The sequence below is a fragment of the Entamoeba dispar genome, genomic scaffold, assembly GCF_000209125.1.
Source record: "Entamoeba dispar SAW760 scf_1105229463785 genomic scaffold, whole genome shotgun sequence".
In the NCBI taxonomy this organism is placed as follows: Eukaryota; Evosea; order Mastigamoebida; family Endamoebidae; genus Entamoeba; species Entamoeba dispar.
In genome coordinates, this window is record NW_001855866.1 from 25,933 (window position 1) to 46,679 (window position 20,747).

The following is a 20,747-nucleotide window of genomic DNA, read 5'->3' on the forward strand; positions in this document are numbered from 1 at the left end:
ATATCAAATATGAAAAATTTTAAAAGAAAAACTTAAAAAAGAAGAAAGAAAGAAGAAAGAAGAAAAATGTGGAAGTTAAAAAAAAAAAAGAAAGTTTTAAAGAACTGAAAGAATTGTAAATTAACTTTATGAAAACTAATCTTATTCTCTTTTTTTTATTTGTAAGTAGTTATGCTCAATTCAAAGTTTATATATTTAATGTTGGACAAGCTGATTCTCAATTAATTGTATATCCATCAGGGTATTCTATACTTGTTGATCTTGGAGAAGAAAGAAATGATCCAAATCCAACAAATGCTATTCGACTAGAAAAAAAAATTGAAGAAATTCTTGGAAAAAAATATATTGATGTAGTTGTTTTAACACATATTCATTTAGATCATTTTGGATATTATGGAATATCTGGATTATGGCATTTATTTGAAGTTGGTAATTTTACTGCTGGGAAATTTATTGAAAGAAATGTTGGAAATTATACTGGAGAAAATAGAAAGAAATGTAATAATGAAACATATGAATTTTATGCAGCAGGAGAATTTGAAAAATATTCTATTGAATGGGTATGTTATGCAGATAGTATTAAAGATCAAACTAAAGTATCTAAGATTAGAGAAATTGCTAATATTTGTTCTATTACTCAAATTAATCCACCAGATAATGATAGTGAAGTTGAAATTTTTACTAGTAATGGATATGGTGCAGTAAGATGGGATGGATCTCCTGTTGAATCAAATTATTATAACCAACCAATGATGCCAAGTGAAAATGATTATTCTATTGGATTAAGAATTAAATATGGTAATTTTATATATGCAACAAGTGGTGATTTAGATGGTGGATATTATTATAGTTATGGAACAACAATTAATAATATTGAAGTTGAAGTAAAAGATATTGTTGGTTCTGTAGATGTTCTTCGTGCAAATCATCATGGAAGTAAACATTCAAATAGTTGGGATTATCTTTCTATTACTCAACCAGTTGTTTCTATTATATCTTGTGGATTTAATAATACATATGGACATCCACATCCTAATGCTGCTTATAGACTTACTCAAATGTCACAAAAAGTTTTTACAACAAATATTTGTAATTCAAAAGTTTCATTTAATAATTATTATGAAATGGTAGATGATATTATTATTACTGTTAATTCTACAAATGCAACTCAATTTAGTATTAGTAATTCTGATAATTCTTATTATGAATTATTTAATATCAAAACAAGAAAACAACAAAGAAAAATTTGTATTCCTCCTTCAAATGAATTTGATGATTCTTCTTCAATACTCTTTACATTGTTGATTATTCTTTTAATCTTCTTTATTTAATACTTATCAATTATTAGTTTTAAATAATTTAAATTTATTTGATTTTTTTTTTTTTATTCTTTTTTTTTTTTTAAATAAAAACTTAAAAATAATATAAAAATTAAAAACACTAGAAATTATAATTTAATGTTCATTTTATTCATTACTTTCTTATTCATAATTTCCTCTTTTGGATTCAATGATTTAGATTTAATGGAAATGGTTGATGATTATGAAGATTTATTTGATGATGATTTTGATGATTATGAAGATTTATTTGATGATGATTTTGATGAGATTAATGATTTTGATAACTTTGCTTTTGATTTAGAAGATGACCAATATGATTATAATGCAGCAAAACAAACACTAACTGATCTTGGACGTTCTATTGCTAAAGAGAAAATTAACCAATTATCAAGTTATCTTCGTTCTAGTGCTAAGAATAGTATCAACGTCGTTCCTCTAAATAAATTAATTAACAGAAGATACAAAGTACCTTTCCAAAATAATCCATTTAATCTTTAACTAAAATGATACTTGTTTGTTCAATCATTCTTCTTACTCTTTATGTAATAATTATCTCATTTTAATTGTCATAACAATGAAATCATTGAATGTATCAAAATAATTTGTCTAATTAAATTAATCATAATGATATTTCTTTAGAATTAATCATTTTTACTTTCTTTTAGTTAGTAAATGATTTATTTTAGATAAAATCCTTCTTTCTCAAATTCAAATCAATAATTCTTCAATAAATAAAAATTCTATTTCAAACATTGTTATATATTTCAAAATTGAAATTTAATACAAAAACCCTGAAAACTTTTCTAATTTCTTGAAGAATTAAACTCTATCAATGCAAGACCATACTACACTTTTATTATACTTTGACACTATTCGAGTGAGTAATAGATTATCAGCAGAGTTGTATCTTTGTCGTGTTAATCGTGAAATTGAAAATAGAATATTGACAGAGTATTTTCATATTTCACAATCTCATCTTCAAGAATTAAAGAAAGCCTCAATGAATCAGAACAATGTAATAACATATTTAGATGAACTTGAGAATGATGAACTATTCCAATATTGTATGCTCATCAAAGGAACACAACTCAAAAACATTCTAATTGAAAAGAAAAAAGGGTTGTTTGAAGGCAAAGAATCTATTATTGATGAAGCACTTAAACAGGTTGAAGTTAATGAAATTAAAAAGTCTATTGATTTGAATCTAGTTTTACAACTTGTTCATTCTTTAAGAAATAATACTAATCAGACTTCTCATTGTGAAGAACAGACAGATTCAATCATCTCAAAAGATATCAAAAAGGCAATTATGAGATTAACTGGCACTCAGTATTGTGAGGAGATTAAAGATTTTAATTGTTTTAATGATAAAGAAGCATTCTTAACCGAATTAGTTAAAAGAAATAATATTTGTATTTTATGGAAAGAAGAAACTGGTGAAGTCTTTGGTGTTTATATTCAAGAAGAAATTAGTGCAGAATTACCTCTCGGGTTTGACAATTATGTCTTATGGGTGAAAGGTGAAGATGCTGATTTAAAAGTATTACTTCTAAATCAGAAGTTTGGTGTTGACGCAATGATCAGTTTTGTTGATGATGATAATTGGATCAAGATAACAGGAAAGAATGGTCTTGACATGGTGTTTTGTTCTAACGGCACAAATGAATGCTCACTATCTAACGTCCAAACTTCATTTTATATTGATGAAAACCACCCAATCTGTTCTCGTTCTTCATTTAAAATATCTAATCTTTATCTTCTTCATCTTCACCACTAATTTATTATTTTTGTTTTATTCTTTACTGTTCTTAATCTGTAAAACTGATAATCCAATTTCTGTTTTTTAATTAACTCAAAAAATCTCTTGTATGTTCTAGTCAGAGGTAACTTAAGAGGAATGACTCACTAAAAGGGAACAGACATTATTTTTGATATTTGTATAAAGAATAAAGATAATTCTTGTGTACTGTATCGTTTTATTAAGATCACTTATCTTCTAATCAACTCATCTTTTGTATTAAATAAGCCATGAAACTAAAATGAAATATAACTAAGGATAACTCAGAACACTTTGAAACATAATAAAAATAAATAAAGAGTTACATAAAATAATGACAATGAATCTTTAAATAAAATTTCTTTGAATACAATTTATTTTTGTGTAGAGAAATAGTTGTTGTATGCCACAGATGTCAAGATTTTGTTATTAATCAAGTTAATCACACAGGCAGAAAACAAATGTAATTTATAAAAAAGAATGATTTATCCTTTTCATCAAATTTCAATGAGTAACTTACAAATGAATCGAAACAAAACTGTTCTAACTAAGAAAATAAATAGTTACTTGCAAGGTACTTTGATAAACAAAAGTTGCATTATAAATTAGATTAAGACAATAACAAAGAAATGTTTTAACTCAGTATTAATAAAATATAAAATGGATTAATAAAATTAAAGAACAATGACTTTATGAAAAGAAAAACAGATAAATAACTGATAAAAGAAATAAAATGAAAAGATTACTTATAAGTTTGGATAAAACATAATTATTAGGATAAAAAATTAATGAAATTATACTGATGAATTTTAAAGAAGAAAAAAACATTGAAACATATAAAAATTATTGTATCTGATAATAATAATTTAATTCAGTGTTTGGTTATTAAATACACATATAGTATTATTAAATTATTTAGAATTATTACTTTTGTTGTTATCAATTATTTTATTTAAAGTTCTTATTATACCAAATTTAAAATTATTTTTCTCTATTAGTATTTGATATTGTTTTATTAATAATGACTCTATTAAATGATATATTTCATAAGTTATCTATGTTCTAATATTTGTTCTATTTTTAAATTATTTAATATTTTTACTAATTTTTTAATAAAATAATAATCATCTAATAATAGAATGATAAAAAGAAATAATAATTCATCAAAACAATTAATTTAGTAGTCTAAATTGATTAACAGAATAAAATACTAATTAATAATTTAATCAATTAATGAACTAATTCACAGTTCCAAATTGTTGCATAGCAAGTGTATAATAAAATCCTTTTAAATCTATTAATTCTTGATGTGTTCCTCTTTCTGCAATTCTTCCTCTCATAATAACACATATTTGATCTGCATTTTGAATAGTTGATAATCTATGTGCAATAACAATTGTTGTTCTTCCTTTTGCTGCTTTGTCAAGTGCATCTTGTACTATTTTTTCACTTTCTGAATCAAGTGCTGATGTAGCTTCATCAAGTAATAATACTTTTGGATTTCTAATTAATGCACGTGCAATAGCAATTCTTTGTTTTTGTCCTCCTGAAATTTGTGCACCTCTATCACCTACCATTGTATTATATCCTTCTGGCATTGCTGAAATGAAATCATGTGCATTTGCCATTTTAGCAGCAGCATAAATTTGTTCATTGGTAACTTCAACACCTTTAGGAATACCTCTTCTAATATTATCCATAACACTCTCAGCAAATAATACTGGTTCTTGTCCTACCATTCCAATTTGACTTCTTAAGAAATGGATATTTAAATCCTTTATATTATGTCCATCTAATAATACATCTCCATGTGTTGGATCATAAAATCTTTCAATCAATTGAACTGATGTTGATTTACCACATCCTGATGCCCCAACTAATGCAACAGTCTTTCCTTGTTCTACTTTGAATGAAATACCTTTTAAGACAGAATTATCTGGTCTTGTTGGATATCTGAAACAAATATCTTTAAATTCAATTTCTCCTTTAATATCATTAAATGTTTCACCTTCTTCACTATAACAATCAATACTTGGTTTTCTATCAATAACATCATATGTATTCTTTGCTGCTCTAACAGCTTTTCCAATATCTGGGACAATATTTCCTAAATTACCAACTGCTTGTGCTGCAAAAATAACTGCCATAATAGCTTTTTGCATTTCTTCAAACTTATCACTGAATTGTACCATAAAATCAGGTACTGGAAGATCATATTCACTCTTCTTTTTAATTAAATATGTTCCAATATAAAATCCATATGGATTCATAACTTGAGTCAATAATGTAGTCAAACAATTGAAAATTGATAACAATGGTGCCCATTTATAAATTCCTCTTCTTGGTTCTCTTAATGCTTCCTTAAATACTTCAAGGAAATGTTCTTCTCGAGTTAATGATTGAACTGTTCTTACTGATTCAACTGCTTCAACAAGAGTAACTCCTGATCTTTCATATGCTGCTTGTGCTGGACAAGCTTCTAATGAATTTAATTTTCCATTAATAAATACAACAACAATTAATACTGGAGATACAGCCATAACACATAATGAAACTCTCCAATCATAATAGAATGCAATACCTAAAGCAAATCCAATTGTAGAAATAATATGAATAACATTTCCAACACGTTCTCCTGAAATTCCTTGTAATGTTGTTGGATCAGATGCAAGTCTTGTTGTTAATGATCCTACCATATTTTCTTTTCTATCAAACCATGAGATATTTTGATGCATTATTGAATGATACATATCTTTTCTAACACGACCAATCATCTTAAATCCTGCTGATAAGAATAATCCAATATACATAAAGTATGATATAAATGATGCAACACCTATAACAACAACAATTATACAAATATTTTTAATAGTATCCTTTTGGTCATCAGTAAGAGTATCTGAATTAATTGATAATAAACACATAATTAAGTCAACAATTTTTAATGTAAAGAATGGGAAAATAGCACCACCTCCAATTCCTCCAATAAATCCAAGTATTGATAAGAACCATTCATGTCTGAAATTATCAAGAATAACTCTTAATAATACAAATCTATTTGAATGTTTCAATTTCTTCATTTCATTATTATATTCATCTTCTAATTTTTGTACAACATCTGGATCTTCATTTGTATCTGCATTCTTATGTTGATTAATTTCTTCTGCTTCTTTATTTTCTTGTTCTCTAATTTTCTTTAAATCATTTTCAACTGTTTCTTGATCAACTTCTTCTTCCATACTTTGTCTTTTAACTAATCCATAATATGTTCCTTTTAATTCCATTAATTCTTGATGTGTTCCTTGTTCTATAATTTCTCCTTGATGGAATACACAAATTCTACTAGCATTTCTAACAGTTGTTAATCTATGTGCTACAACAATTGTTGTTCTTCCTTCACTAGCTTTTTCAAGTGCTTGTTGTACAATTTTTTCACTTTGAGTGTCAAGTGCTGATGTAGCTTCATCAAGTAATAAGATTTTAGGTTTTCTAATTAATGCACGTGCAATAGCAATTCTTTGTTTTTGTCCTCCTGATAATGCAGCACCTTTTTCTCCTACCATTGTATCATATCCTTCTGGAAGATGAGAAATGAAATCATGTGCATTTGCCATTTTAGCACATTCAATCATTTCTTCTTCAGTTGGTGTTTCTCCATCTCTTGCTCCAAGCATAATATTTTCTCTGATAGTACATGCAAACAAAATAGGTTCTTGTCCAACTAATCCTATTTGATTTCTTAACCATTTAATATTTAAATCTCTTAAATCTTTTCCATCTAATTTAACTGATCCACCAACTGGGTCATAGTTTCTTTGGACTAATTGAATAGTAGTTGATTTACCACATCCTGATGCTCCAACTAATGCAACTGTTTGTCCTTTTTTAATTTCAAGATCAAGTCCACCAAGAATTTGTTTAGTTGGTCTTGTTGGATATCTAAATTGAACATCTTCTAATGTAATATTTCCATTACACTCACTTGGACATTCACCAGCTGTAGATCTACAATCAATATCTGGAATTCTATCAATTGTTTGATAAATTCTATATGCAGAAGCTTTAGCTGTAGCAAATATATTTAATGGAATAGCAATGATAGAAAGTCCTTGAGTTGCAATTAATACACAAATAAAGACAATCATGACATCACCAGCAGTAACACTTTTCTTTCCTCCTTTTCCTCTTAATACAACTGAAGCATACCAACTTCCTAATGAAAAAGCACCCATAATAAAGAACATAACTGCTCCAAGTCCTAATCCAACAGTGAGACCTTTTAGAACACTATAACGATCAACAACTCTAATTTTTTGATTAAAGATTTCACAAAATTCATGTTCTTGACCAAGTGATTGAACAGTTCTCATATTACCAATTGTAGCTTCAGCAATAGCACCAGCACTAGCAAGATATTCTTCTCCTAATACAGTGAATTTTGTAGCAAATACAGCTAATAATGTCATAGATAAAACAATAAATGGAGACATTGACATAATAACTAATGTAAGATCCCAATCCTTTGCAAATCCAATTGCATATCCAGCAATGAATGAAGTGGTTGTTTGGAAAATAATACCAAATTTTTGAGACATTCCATCTTGAATTTGTTGGACATCAGAAGCAATTCTAGAAGTTAATTCACCAGATTCATGGAAATCATACCAACCAGCATCTTGTCTTAATAACGCTCTGAAATATAACATTCTAATTTTAATCCCTTGTCGTTCTGACATAACAAAGAAACAAAAAGTCATTAAGAAAGAACCAACACCACTTCCAATAGCAAAACAGACCATCTTTAATACAAGATCATTAATAGTATCTGCAACAGTTTCAGTGACTTGGTGATTAAATGGAAGATAATAATTCGGATCATACATTGCATCTGGACTTGGGAAGGCTTTCATAAGATCATTTGTATTAAAAGTATCAACCATATCTCCCATAACTAACATTTGACATGGAGTTAATACACCACATCCAATAGAACCAAAAATACCAACAGCAAGAAGAATTAAATCAAGCCAATTAGCATACCTATATAATTGCCTAACAGTAACACTTCCTGAATCTTCTGGTTTTTTATTTTTTCTTGCTAACTCATCTGGGTCAGGTGTAACATCAAATATAGCAAATGCGTCAGTAACAGTGTTTGTTGTTACGCTCATTTCTTCTGAATAAATTATTAGTATTTTTTGATGAAAGAAATATCCAAAAACTCGGTTAGGTAAATTTAGGTAAATGAAAAAGTAGCTTTACTGTGACTTTCGTTTATTTGTTTTGCGTGAAATTTGACCCAGTTCGTCTCCTTCTCCAAAAATAGTCAAAACATTGTTCTTTTCTTATAAGTATTTTTTGAAAGAGTGATTGTTAATGAAGCAATATTACCACTCTTCCACTTTTCTTTCTTTCCACGTGAACATGACTCATATCTTCTTTGAAAAAAGGTTTTTTTATTATAATTTTATCATAAAATGCTAATTTATTCAATAGTTATTTTATGAGGATAGAAAAGAATCGAACTAGCTAAACAAGTAATTCCCTTCAAAATCTAAAAGAAGAATTATAATTATTCACTTTTTTGTTTCATTCTCTTTTTAATTTTACTTTTTTTCGTTTATTAATAATCTCTTATATTTGAAAGAAATGTATTTGTTATACATACATTTCTACAATAAAAAATAATAAAATTAAAAAACCAAACAAAGAAAAAATTGAAAAATAATTGAAAAGGTAAAAACAAAAAAAATTAAGTGAATGAATTTAAATGAAATATTAAAAAAAAAGTGTAACAATTTACTTAAAAAAAAAAAGATAATTTTCATTAATTTTGATAATCTAATGAAAGTTGTAAAACAATTTTAATGAAAATCTTTTTTATTAATTAATTATCAATTGAATAAGTTAAAGAAAACACCTTTCAAGCAAAAAAAGCACAGACTACTTTGAGTTGAAATGGAATCTTTTTAGTGTTAGAGAAAAAGGTAATTTAAAAAAACTACGGAGAACTTCAATTAACTAATGACTTGTGTTTGTTCTGTGACTACATCATTACCAGTTTTGAATAATGTTAAATTCAGAGCACTTGAAAAAGAAGATTATAAAAGAGGGATTTCAAATGTTCTCAATGAGTTGACAAATTGTGAAATAACTGAGGAAAGATTTAATGTAGTTTTTGATGAAATGGTTCGTTCTTTTTTGTTTGAATTAATATTTAAAATTAAAAAGAAAAATATGTTTAATATAAAATTAATTGATAAAGCAAAAAAGTGGGAGATATAATGTTATTGTTGGTGAAGATAATGATGGTAAAATTGTCGTTACTGGAACTTTACTTATTGAAAGAAAGTTTATTCATTGTGGTGGTTTGGTTGGACATATTGAAGATATTGTAGTAACCAGTTCAAGAAGAAGAGAAGGATTAGGTAAAGCACTTATTCAAAAACTCATTCAAATTGGAAAAGAAAAAGGGTGTTATAAAATAGTTTTAGATTGTCATGACTGTGTTAAACAATTTTATGAAAAATGTGGAATTCATTATAAAGACAATTGTATGGCTATTTATTTTAATAAATAGTTATTTATTTGTACATTATTTTATTTGTTTTTGAAATAAAATTCACAATAAATTAATTAAAATGTAAATAAGTAAATTGTTTCAAACTAATGTATTAATTTTTTTATTAACACTCTTTGATAATTAACAATTCATTTATACCATTCTTTCTTTTCTTAAAATATCGTAATTTTTGTTAACTACAACTTATCCAATAAATAATCAGAATTTACTCTCTTTCCAAAACTTTTTTAAGTTGGAATATTTATTTATTACCTAACATTAATTATTTTTGAGGTATTCTTTTTTTTTAATTATAACACATTCACAGTTCTAAAATAAATGAGAATAACTAATTTTATTGATTTATACCAAATGTACTGAAAAAAAAAACTGAAAATTAAATTAGGTGGAGATAAAAGTTAATTAAAATAATCATATTTTAACATAATTCATCAACATTAATTAGTATTTTCTTTCAACATGGCAATATTAATTTAATTTCTATCATAAAATATTAATCCTTTTTATTACTCTCTTATTTTGATTTTACTATTATGATATTTACATATTTTCCAATTTAATAAATATATTATCTATTAGAACTAATAAATAAATATTTATTAATAAAAACCTCATTCTCTATTGATTGCCATTACCATTTTGCCTGATAATCAAAAAGAACTAACTTAATTTAATGTACTTTTATTAAATTGAAACTTTTTAGAGAATTAGAGTTTATTGAAAAGAATATGAAAATATTACTAAAAGGATTGTCTTATGACTAAGACAATGTAAATTGTTAAAATAATTGTTAGTTGTATTGTTGAAAGAAAATATGACCTGACCAAAGAATTCAACAAAATAATAGAACAAAGGAATATGATACCAATTTTTTATTTTACAAATTAAAAATTTTTCAAATGAATTCAATTACAAAATTTAATCATTTATTCCCACAAACAGTTTCAGTCCATTCTTTTTTATAATTTAAGTATTGAGAAAACCACCAAGTGTTGAAGTGTTGTGTTTGAATAAACCTCATTAAAAAGTTTTTATTAAGTTCATCATCTTCAGGTAGTTTAAAAATGTTATTTTTTAAATCTTCTATTGTATCACAGTTTAATATAATAATGTTATGAAATAATTTATTGAAGAAACTAACCCAGAATATGTTCATAATTTCAGTTGTAAATTCACATTCATTTCCTTTAATTTTTCCTTTCCAATTATTCATCACAATTTCAATTGCAGCAATTAAACTATTCCTCATTTGTTCTGGTAAAACAGATCTTGATGGGGGAAGTTGTTGGATTTGTTTTTTCTTTTCTCCATTTAATGCAGGAGTGAAAGCGTCAATATTAACAAGTAATCCCGAATTGGATGGATTTCCTTTTAAAGGTTGTGTACCAAATATTCCAGGTACTGGAACATCAAGTAATTCAATATGACTTTGTGGAACCATTGGAAGAAATACTCCTTGCCAACTTAAAGGATGTAATAATGATAATAACCCAAAACAACCAGCTGTAAATAATGTTGGTCGAGTTGAAGTTAATATAACAGAAGTTTCTAATAATATTGATTCAAACAAATCTAAAATAATATTTAATGGTAATGTAGTAAATAATATTGGAATAGAGAAATCACATAATAACATCATATTAGGTAATGGATAAATTGTTGTATAACGTACTTTTAATGAATGAAAAGATTTTTCAATTATCTCTTTCTTAATTTTATTTTTACATAAATTTGTTAAAACAATAGTATAATCTTTATAATTTGTTTGTTTATTTGGTGTTTGAACTATATGAAATTCAAGTTGTGGAGATTTTGAGGTAATAAGAGACCTAATAAGTTCTTCTAAATCTGCTTTTTTAAGTTCATGACTTTCTTCTTTTTTACCTGATAATAATGCAAGTTTCTTTCCAAAATCAAATTCAATAATAATTTTTAGGGCTTTTACTAACCATATTACATGAGGTTGAAGACATAAAAAAATATAAAACCTTCTAACCGCATTAAAAGAACTTACTGTTGATGGTAAGACTGTTGGTCCATTAATCAATGTTGAATGCATACAAACAGGTTCAAGATGTGAAACAATAACAGCAAATTGAGACAAACCACTTCCAGGTAAAATTGTTACAGCTGGATGCATTCTTTCAGTTTCTAAATATTTTTTGACTGAAATTCTTTCAAATGGAGTTGGGCTTTTTAAAAATGTTATTACTTTGTCAGATATTGTTAAATCGTTTGGGTATTTATATAAAACTTCTTGCTCACTTGTAGGAAAAAAATTATTTGAAACTGGTGCCCCAATTATCATAAATGATTTAATAATATCTTCTGATTGTTGTCGTAATGCACGTTCTAATGGTGTCAACACTTCATTCATTTTATTATTTTTTAGTTTTTACTAGAACTTTTTAAAGTTCTTAAAAAAAGATTATTTCTCATTAATTAACGTTTTGTATAACATAAAAATATCTTAGGAATGAATTGAATTGGATTAATGAATTGTTTTAAATTGAGTCTTTTTTCCATTCTAAAGCAATGACTCTCTCAACTTTTACAACAGTACTTCCAGTGAATATAAAATACTCTTTTCCAATAGTGTCATTATAAATACTACTAAATGAAGATGAAATACTTGAATCTTTTTCTCGAATATAAAAGAACCACCTACACGTTAACAAAACATCTTCACCATCAAGTGATTTATACCCATTGAAATTAATTCCAACTGATGGTCCAAAAATACTTTTTTTAACAAATTTTGTTGGTGGTATTGACAATGGGTTTTTTAATGTAAAAATAAAATGTTGTGAATCATCCATTACAAACCCTTCACAACTTAAAGCAGGTAATCTCTTACTATTATAACATCCAAATACATTTCCATCTGTTGTAAATACTAAGATCATAACATGTTTCTTTAAACAAATGTGGTTGTAAATTCTTTCTTTTTTAAACCCATCTAATTTTGAGTTATAAATAACATCATATTTTTGCATTCCAGTCCACTGTTGTAAACTAGGAATAAACGATTTAATTATCCCTTTGTTTAAGTTTTCTTCTTTTGTGATTTCTAAGGAATTTAATTGGTCTTCTAATGTTCGTTTTTCTTCTTCCTCTTTCTTTTTTAACCATTGTTGCTCTTCTATTTTTAATCGTTCTTGTATTTCTAAAGCTTCTTTTGTTTTGCTATCAATATTATTTGATGTTTTTTTATCTGTTCTTACCATAAATGATTCTCTTGGTTCTAATTTATTTGATTTACAACTTTCTCTTTTGATACTTATAGGTTTGGTTACTACTATATTTGAATCTTCAGTTTTATCAGATAAACGTTCTTTTTTACCAATAACAAGACTATTTTTATCTTCTTTAAGTTTTTCTTTGAAATCAGATAAGGATGGTTGCCATAATTTCACAACTTTTCCTGTTTTTTCTTCACCTTTTATTGGACTATTAAATTCACTTCCTTCTTTTATTTCGCAACTGTTTAACATACTTCCAAGACTTTCACCTATACTTATTGATTCATTAAAAATACAACTATTTGAACTTTCATGATTATCACTTCCAAAATCAAATTCACATGACTTTTGTTCTTCTTGATTTTTCTTTTTAAATACATAATCATCTTGGATAACTGGTGTCTGAGGAGATTTTGAACATTCTTTTGGTACTGTTTTCAATGTATTATTTTCTGGTTCAATTTCATCTTCGCTGTCCATTCCATATCCAAGCTCAAATCCAATACCTTCTCCACAATCTTTTTCTTTAAAATCAGAAAGACTAATTTGTTGAAATTTTTTATCTTTTTGTTTACTCTCTTTAATAATTTGATTATCCATAACTATTTCACATGACCCGTCATCACTTTCAGAAGATCCAAAACAAAATTCTTTTGGTTCTGAGTTATTAATTAATGATGAAGATTGATTCAAAGATGAAGTTTCTAAATAAAAATTTTCATCTTGGATTGATTTCTTTTCATTAACAAAGTCTTCAGATAGTCTTTGTTTGTTTTGATCTGAAACAACAGTAGTATTAAAATGAATATTTTCATTGCCATTTTTTTCAATTAAAATAGGTTTTTTATCTAATCTTTTTAAATAATTATCAGAAGACATTTCTTTTATTGTTATTTGTGGTGAATCATTTTTATTTTTCTTTTCAATATCAAAAGGATTAGTTATAGGAATTGGATTTGTTACATCAGTATCCTTCATTTTTTGTGGTTTTGGAAGAATAAAATGTTTACTTTCACCTACACGGTTGGTCATATTTCCAAGTTTATTAATGTGTTATTTTTTCAAGTTCTTTCTAATTTTATTGTGTTTCAATAAAATAATAAATATTCCCAAAAAATTGAAATTATTTGTTTCTCATATAAATATTTCTATAGTAAGTCTCAGCCATTCTATGTGTTGTTGTTGGAATATGTTTAAGAAATTCATCTTTACTTCTACATTTTGTTTCACATAATGGACAGTCATAATCCACTAATGACTCTCCAGGTGTAACAGGTGGAACTTGTGTATAAATTCCCCCTATATTTGCAAAGAAATTTTCATATATTTCTGGAATCCAAGGTTTTGAAATTCCTTGGTCATCAATTAATATACATTTAGAATCTTCAGTAAGAACATACTGCCCATCAATTCGTTTACAACAAGGATGCCCTTTCATACAACAACCAATTCTTGGATCACTCTGTGTCTTTAATAATCCAAAAGTACATGTCATTACACCAATAACATTTTTAGGTAAATTAGAGCCAGGCGGTTTGACATTTTTTAAATAACAAATGACTGATTGACATAAACCACAAACTAGTCTTTTTTCAGGATACCATCCTTTTGCTAATTTCTCTTTATACAAATATTCATCAATTTTTGTTGATGCATCTTGTGCCTCATCGTCTTCACTTAATTCAAGATCTTTTTCTACACTAAGTGGCTTCATTTTGTGGAAAGGGTGATCTGCATAAAGATGAGTAAGTGTTTGGTTTCTTTCAACAAATTTAATTTCATCTTCATTTGGTTGTATTTCCCTACCCTTCATTGGATAATATGTTTTCTCTAATAATTCTTTAAAAATTTGCATTACTTCACAAGGTCTTAAATATTCTCCTCTTTGAATTTCAAAAGAATCAGCAAAATTCTTAATATCATTTCGAATTCGATTAATAGCAATCAAAGTAGTTTCGTCAAGATAGACTTCTACTTTAACACTTCTTCTTGAATGTGCAAATAATATTGAACGAAGTTTAGTATAATTTTTATTATAAAATGGTAATATTGGAGTAGGTGAAAAAATCATAGCTAATATTGGTAAATGTTGTTTACCAATTTTATTTGGAAAGAGTGATACTTTTCTACACATTGTCATTCCTGAATTACTTTCTCCAATTAGTCCTGTCACAATACAATAATTAGGATCTACAGGATAATATTCTTCATGTCCTCCTCCAACTCTTAATTCTTGTTTCATTAATAATGGTGCTAAACAACTTCCTCCTTCTATTCGAGCAATTTGTCGTGTAAAATAATTTACTAATGAAACAGAATATGGGTGATAAGCATAACACCTAACAGTAACATCTTCTTCAATTCCATTAGGTCCTTTAACTTTTTCTTTACAATAAAATGAACATTGAGATAACCATTCTAATGCTATATAAAGATATCTCATTCTTGTTCCCCATGGATAAATCTCTTTCTTTATTTCATCTCTAAATTCATAAAATTCTACTAATCTAAATCTATCAGTTTTCTTTATATATTTAATTACTGAAACATTCCCAAATACTTTAAAAAAATATGTTCCAAGTTGTTCTAAAAATTGTTGATTGGTAATACTATCAGGTACTCCTTTAAATGCAATAGTATACCATGGATTCATTTCTACCTCTCCAACACGTTCATGTGAAGAACATCCTCTATTAACTGCTTCTAATAATTTACCATCTAAACATTCTGTAGTAAAATAATTTGGATAAAATGCAGAATATAATGCAAGATGAATAGCATATTCTCCTTCTTTACTTTTAACATCATATCTATCATATAATTTCTTATCTCGTACATCAATAAAAATTCTTCTTGTAATTTCATTAACAATATTTGTTACTTCTCTTCTATTACTATCGTCAATTAATAAAGAAGTAATAATATCACTATATAATTTATCAATAGCCATTTTTTTTTGAAGTAATTCAGACGTTTCTCTTCTTAGTATTTGATTCATTCCAAATAATGCAGCAATTCTTGCTGTTTCAGTAAACACTCCGAAATATAATCCAAAAAATACTAATTTAGCAAGCCTATAATCTAATGGTAATTTAACTGCAAATCTTCCTAATGGTGCAATAGTAATTGCATTATCAATACGATTTTCTTTTACAACAAATCCTCCAATAATTAAATTATCTATTGACCTTTCAATATTAGAATCTGAAGGTGGTTGAATTCCATAGTCAAGTAATTCTCTTCCTTCTTTCATTTCTAAAATCATTAACATTATCTTTTCTAGAGGTGATCTTTGGATTTCTGGTTCTGAGTATCGACCAAGTTCTCTTGCAAATGCTCTTGGATACATATGATAACATTTACCTGATGAAAGTCTTCCTGCTCTACCAACTCTTTGTGTTTCACTTGCACTAGAAATCCATGTTAATTTAAGTGCTTCAATATTCATTGCAGTATCAAATTGCATTGACTTTTCCATTCCAAAATTAATAACAACTTTAACCCCAGGAACAGTAATTGAACTTTCAGCGATATTTGAAGATAAAATAATTTTATGAGCAGTTGATTCTATAAAGATAGATCTTTGTTCTGTCATTGAAACAGTTGAATGCAATTTAATGAAATTACAAGGAATTTCTCCTCTATAAGAACAACACTCTAACCTACTTTTCATTTCCTCAATCTCAGCCATTCCAGGAAGAAAAACTAAAATACAAATTGGTGAAGTTTCTTTTCTAATAATGTATTGAATAAGATCAATTCCTAATCCAAGTGTTCTTGAATCAAGTTCTGGATATAGTGTAGAGAAAATATTCTCTTTTTGTTGAAATGGATAAATTTGTTCAAAAGTTTTTTTAACTAATTTTAATACATCTTCAATATAAAATTCTTCTACAGGAAATCTTTTACCACCAATATGAAGTAATGGTGGTTTAGATAATCTTGTAATATCAATTCTTTCAAAATCTTTTTGTTCTCTAAAATCACATAATAAATATTGAAGTTGTGTTTGATGTCCTGTTTCTGAAATTAACATAAAATGGTTTTGAATTTTTTCAACATCCATCATTGCTGACATAATAACTAATCTCACTGTTGTTTTTGAAAGAAACTTTCTTAATAACATTAAACAAAATTCTGTATCAAGGTCTCTTTCATGTGCTTCATCAATAATAATATGTGTATACATTCTTCTTCCTTCTCTTCTCATTAACTGTTGAAGTAATACTCCTGGAGTTAAATAAATTATATTAGTATTACTATCTGCTTGTTTTTCCATCCCAATTTGATATCCAACAGCTGTTCCTAATGAACACCCTACTTCTTCTGAAACTCTCTCAGCAAGACTAGTAGCAGCAATTCTTCTCGGTTGGGTACATGCAATTTTAACATGTTCGCCATTTGCTCTAGCATCTTCAAAAATGTATTGTGTAACTTGAGTTGATTTACCACATCCAGTATCTCCTGAAATAATAACAACTTGATTTTGTCTGATTTTTTCAATGATTTCTTGTCGGTGTTGAAAAGCAGGAAGACTCTCTCTCGAAATACGAATCTTTTGTGATACTGGATTACCTCTTCTCATAGACATTCCCTGAATTTTTTCTTGTAATCTCATAATATCATCATTTTGAAATTGGCTATCACTTTCACTTATCCCAGAATATCTATTTCTATCTCTACTTCGTGAACGACTTGATGTAGACGTCCTATTTCTTAAATTCCTATTTTGACTATACCAAGAAGAAGAACTAGAGTCGAAACTCATTTGATGATAATTAAGATGAAATAAAAAAATAACAAAAAAGTCATACTTCTTATCATCTTTGATTTGATAATATAATAGGGTTTTATCTTGTATAATAGTAATTACTTGTTATATTACATTATTTTCATAATAAAAAAAAAGAGAAAAATAAAGTGAGAAAAAGAAGTACAACATTAAGGATTATAGAATTGAGTTAAAGCAGACATTGCTTCTTGAACATATTCAGCTTTAATAGCAAAAAATTCTAATAAATGAATTTTTCCAGTCCTACTTAGAGTTTCTTCAGGACATCTCAAAGATAGTTTTTGACATTGAGATCGAATCATATCACAATCATAACTTAAATCAAATTTATGTTGTTTAGAAGAAAAGCATAACGATAATAATGCAATACAAAATGGGGTGTGTGTAAGTACAACATGTGTACAGCATAAATCATTTGTAAATGCCCAAGCATCTAATTTTAAATTTGTTTCTACTGAAAATCCATTAGTTAATTTATTTAAATATAAATGTGGAGTTTCAATATTTAATTCAAAATTAATACCAACAAGTACTTTACGTTCATACAATAACAATTCATTTTCTTCAATTCGTTTTATCTCTTTGAATTGATCACAACAACATTTTTTTAATTCATCAATTCCTTTTGTTCTACAATCTTCTAATTTCATTGATAAAAAGATTGATGCAGAAATTACATACAATGGATCACAACTATTCAATGAATTATAAAGAAAATAACGCATAAAAATAATTTGAGATAGTGCACTTATTTTACTACTTCTATTATTCATTAGTCATACTTCTATTTATTCTTTTTAATATTTATTAAACAAACAAATTTAATTCTTTACCAATTGCCCTAATCTTCTGGCAATATTCCCTTCTTTTCTTATACTCAACTTGTGGTGATCCGTATTGACGTAAGAGAGTATCAAGTTGAGCTTTAGGGATGATCCACTGCATTTTATTAAACAGCTAATAAATCTAAAAAACTGAAAACATGTAAAATAAAAAACACAAAAATTAACAGAAATAAAAAATTAATGGTATTGAAAAAACTAAAGAAATGTAGTTAATAAGTTAGAAAAATAACCCTTCCAGTTGATCTCAATAAATCAACCCTAAAATATATTGTTGGTTGATTTGCAATGAAAGAATACTATATCACCGCCAGATGTACTGATAAAGCTCACAACCCAAATGAAATCTTCAGATCAAGAGTTTTTGCTCCAAACTATGTCGTTGCTAAATCCAAATTCTGGATGATGTTAAAGAAACAACATAAAGTCAAGAAGATTAATGCAGAACTTCTTCAATGCCAACCAATTTTTGAAAAGAACCCAACTGTTGTCAAGAATTATCAAATCTTTTTGAGATATGTTTCTGCTGGTGGAATTCATAACATCACTAAACAATATAGAGATGTTACTAGAGTTGGTGCTGTTAGACAAATGTACAACGACCTTGCATCACAATACAGAACCAGACAAGACAAAATCCAATTGATTAGTATTACTACTGTTGGAGATAAAGCTATTAAGAATCCAGTTCTCCATCAATTTGTTGGACACCACGTCAAATTCCCAATGGTACATTGCAAACCAGTTATTGCATCAAAGAGATTTAATCTCCCAATTAAAGCCGGTAAACTTACTACTAAATTATGCTAATTGAGTTAAAAATGAAGTGGTTGTTTTTTATTTCTTTTTTTTCTATTATTTTTCTCTTTTTTTAATATTAAATAAATAAATCTTTTCATCTTAAAATATTATAAATAAAAAATGAGTGGTAAAGGTAAAATGATAGAAGTAATCCTTAATGATAGATTAGGAAAAAAGTTTAGAATAAAGGTTCATGAAGACGACACTGTTATGGACTTAAAAATTGTTGCTGGTGCTAAAACTGGTACTCGTCCTGATAAAATTAAGATTCAAAGAGGAAATAATGTTTATCAAGACCATATCTCATTAGAGTCATATGAAGTTGTTGATGGAATGTCATTAGAAATGTATTACCACTAATCAGTTTTTTACTTTTATTATATATTTTTCTTTTTATTATAATCAGATAAAGTTATAAAAGAGTTAAAAAATTATAATCGTGGTTGAAAATAAAACATAATAGTTGAGAAAGAAAAATAAAATTTATTGGAGAATTGGTTTCTTTTCTTCTGCTTCAGCTTGTTTGTCTCTTTCTATTTGTTGAACAATTTCTGCTAGTTTAGTATCATTTAACATTGTTAATTTATAATCACTTGTAAAAACAGCAACATCAATATTATTTTTACTTTCAACAACTTCTAAAAGAGCTCGAACAACAACTACAACTGCTTTGTCTATTTCCATATTATCTTCATACCCTTTTACTAAATATTCATCAACAGTTTTTGAATTTCTTCCAACAACATGAGCTTTCCATTCTGTCCATGTTCCAGCTGGGTCAGTTTGATATAATCTTGGAGTTCCATCAGGATCAAATCCTCCAATAAGAGTAGAAATACCAAATGGACGACTTCCACCTTGTTGAGTATATTTTTGTTGATAATTAGCAACTGCTTTTGTAACATATTCAACAGTTGGAGCATCTTCCATTGACATACGATAATTTTGTGCTTCAAGTCTTGCCTTATTAATTAATACTCGAGCGTCTGCAGTTAATCCAGCAAATGTAGTATAAATGTGTTGATCAATTTGTTGAATTTTTCTTACTGTTCTTGGGTCTTGTAATTTGGCAATTGATTTCTTTTCAACACCAAAAATAATACAATCCTTTCCTTTAACACCAACAGATACTAGTCCTTTACTTACAGCTTCAAGTGCGTATTCAACTTGGAATAAATGACCATTTGGTGAAAATACAGTAATAGCTCTATCGTATGACATTTCTTTTATTGAACTAATTTATTGAAGTTTTTTATTTTTTATTTTTTATTTCTTTTAAATTGATATATAAAACAAAAATTAATTATAAAAAATAAAAACGTTTAAGTTTTACAATAAGAATAACTCAATTTTTTGATGTTTTTATCACT

General features: G+C 26.9%; 11 protein-coding genes across 11 annotated transcripts, besides 22 other annotated features; 5 read left to right on the plus strand and 6 right to left on the minus strand.

Moving 5' to 3' along the window:
• Positions 1 to 93: part of a microsatellite that runs on past the window's edge.
• Positions 22 to 93: a microsatellite.
• A 35-nt stretch (positions 94 to 128) lies between these two features.
• Positions 129 to 1,331, plus strand: EDI_272900 (uncharacterized protein; the record flags this gene model as incomplete). Its single annotated transcript, XM_001741528.1, has 1 exon — positions 129 to 1,331. The coding sequence occupies one exon, from the start codon at positions 129 to 131 to the stop codon at positions 1,329 to 1,331; it is 1,203 nt and encodes a 400-aa protein (XP_001741580.1).
• Positions 1,323 to 1,371: a sequence feature (AT_rich).
• Positions 1,372 to 1,373: 2 nt separating this feature from the next.
• Positions 1,374 to 1,403: a microsatellite.
• Positions 1,404 to 1,438: a sequence feature (AT_rich).
• A 19-nt stretch (positions 1,439 to 1,457) lies between these two features.
• EDI_272910 (uncharacterized protein) lies at positions 1,458 to 1,838 on the plus strand (the record flags this gene model as incomplete). The annotated part of the gene is made up of 1 exon (XM_001741529.1): positions 1,458 to 1,838. One exon carries the CDS (start codon positions 1,458 to 1,460, stop codon positions 1,836 to 1,838), a length of 381 nt encoding a protein of 126 aa, XP_001741581.1.
• Positions 1,535 to 1,624: a microsatellite.
• A 334-nt stretch (positions 1,839 to 2,172) lies between the features above and the next one.
• Positions 2,173 to 3,117, plus strand: EDI_272920 (uncharacterized protein; the record flags this gene model as incomplete). The annotated part of the gene is made up of 1 exon (XM_001741530.1): positions 2,173 to 3,117. One exon carries the CDS (start codon positions 2,173 to 2,175, stop codon positions 3,115 to 3,117), a length of 945 nt encoding a protein of 314 aa, XP_001741582.1.
• A 643-nt stretch (positions 3,118 to 3,760) lies between these two features.
• Positions 3,761 to 3,796: a sequence feature (AT_rich).
• Positions 3,797 to 4,018: 222 nt separating this feature from the next.
• Positions 4,019 to 4,106: a sequence feature (AT_rich).
• A 94-nt stretch (positions 4,107 to 4,200) lies between these two features.
• Positions 4,201 to 4,361: a microsatellite.
• Positions 4,356 to 8,288, minus strand: EDI_272930 (bile salt export pump, putative; the record flags this gene model as incomplete). Its single annotated transcript, XM_001741531.1, has 1 exon — positions 4,356 to 8,288. The coding sequence occupies one exon, from the start codon at positions 8,286 to 8,288 to the stop codon at positions 4,356 to 4,358; it is 3,933 nt and encodes a 1,310-aa protein (XP_001741583.1).
• Positions 8,289 to 8,568: 280 nt separating this feature from the next.
• Positions 8,569 to 8,596: a sequence feature (AT_rich).
• A 197-nt stretch (positions 8,597 to 8,793) lies between these two features.
• Positions 8,794 to 8,933: a microsatellite.
• Positions 8,934 to 8,977: 44 nt separating this feature from the next.
• Positions 8,978 to 9,012: a sequence feature (AT_rich).
• Positions 9,013 to 9,141: 129 nt separating this feature from the next.
• EDI_272940 (glucosamine 6-phosphate N-acetyltransferase, putative) lies at positions 9,142 to 9,697 on the plus strand (the record flags this gene model as incomplete). The annotated part of the gene is made up of 2 exons (XM_001741532.1): positions 9,142 to 9,306; positions 9,383 to 9,697. The coding sequence occupies 2 exons, from the start codon at positions 9,142 to 9,144 to the stop codon at positions 9,695 to 9,697; spliced, it is 480 nt and encodes a 159-aa protein (XP_001741584.1).
• Positions 9,326 to 9,375: a sequence feature (AT_rich).
• Positions 9,679 to 9,807: a sequence feature (AT_rich).
• A 446-nt stretch (positions 9,808 to 10,253) lies between these two features.
• Positions 10,254 to 10,309: a sequence feature (AT_rich).
• Positions 10,310 to 10,566: 257 nt separating this feature from the next.
• Positions 10,567 to 10,596: a sequence feature (AT_rich).
• A 26-nt stretch (positions 10,597 to 10,622) lies between these two features.
• EDI_272950 (uncharacterized protein) lies at positions 10,623 to 12,077 on the minus strand (the record flags this gene model as incomplete). The annotated part of the gene is made up of 1 exon (XM_001741533.1): positions 10,623 to 12,077. The coding sequence occupies one exon, from the start codon at positions 12,075 to 12,077 to the stop codon at positions 10,623 to 10,625; it is 1,455 nt and encodes a 484-aa protein (XP_001741585.1).
• A 127-nt stretch (positions 12,078 to 12,204) lies between these two features.
• EDI_272960 (uncharacterized protein) lies at positions 12,205 to 13,974 on the minus strand (the record flags this gene model as incomplete). Its single annotated transcript, XM_001741534.1, has 1 exon — positions 12,205 to 13,974. One exon carries the CDS (start codon positions 13,972 to 13,974, stop codon positions 12,205 to 12,207), a length of 1,770 nt encoding a protein of 589 aa, XP_001741586.1.
• Positions 13,975 to 14,065: 91 nt separating this feature from the next.
• Positions 14,066 to 17,710, minus strand: EDI_272970 (ATP-dependent RNA helicase, putative; the record flags this gene model as incomplete). Its single annotated transcript, XM_001741535.1, has 1 exon — positions 14,066 to 17,710. The coding sequence occupies one exon, from the start codon at positions 17,708 to 17,710 to the stop codon at positions 14,066 to 14,068; it is 3,645 nt and encodes a 1,214-aa protein (XP_001741587.1).
• A 173-nt stretch (positions 17,711 to 17,883) lies between these two features.
• EDI_272980 (cyclin, putative) lies at positions 17,884 to 18,679 on the minus strand (the record flags this gene model as incomplete). Its single annotated transcript, XM_001741536.1, has 2 exons — positions 17,884 to 18,496; positions 18,552 to 18,679. The coding sequence occupies 2 exons, from the start codon at positions 18,677 to 18,679 to the stop codon at positions 17,884 to 17,886; spliced, it is 741 nt and encodes a 246-aa protein (XP_001741588.1).
• Positions 18,204 to 18,224: a sequence feature (AT_rich).
• Positions 18,520 to 18,561: a sequence feature (AT_rich).
• Positions 18,680 to 18,864: 185 nt separating the features above from the next.
• On the plus strand, positions 18,865 to 19,386 carry EDI_272990 (60S ribosomal protein L18A, putative; the record flags this gene model as incomplete). Its single annotated transcript, XM_001741537.1, has 1 exon — positions 18,865 to 19,386. The coding sequence occupies one exon, from the start codon at positions 18,865 to 18,867 to the stop codon at positions 19,384 to 19,386; it is 522 nt and encodes a 173-aa protein (XP_001741589.1).
• A 20-nt stretch (positions 19,387 to 19,406) lies between these two features.
• Positions 19,407 to 19,449: a microsatellite.
• Positions 19,450 to 19,499: a sequence feature (AT_rich).
• A 242-nt stretch (positions 19,500 to 19,741) lies between these two features.
• Positions 19,742 to 19,780: a sequence feature (AT_rich).
• Positions 19,781 to 19,860: 80 nt separating this feature from the next.
• On the minus strand, positions 19,861 to 20,598 carry EDI_273000 (proteasome subunit alpha type-7, putative; the record flags this gene model as incomplete). The annotated part of the gene is made up of 1 exon (XM_001741538.1): positions 19,861 to 20,598. The coding sequence occupies one exon, from the start codon at positions 20,596 to 20,598 to the stop codon at positions 19,861 to 19,863; it is 738 nt and encodes a 245-aa protein (XP_001741590.1).
• A 27-nt stretch (positions 20,599 to 20,625) lies between these two features.
• Positions 20,626 to 20,696: a sequence feature (AT_rich).
• Positions 20,697 to 20,747: the final 51 nt, after the last annotated feature.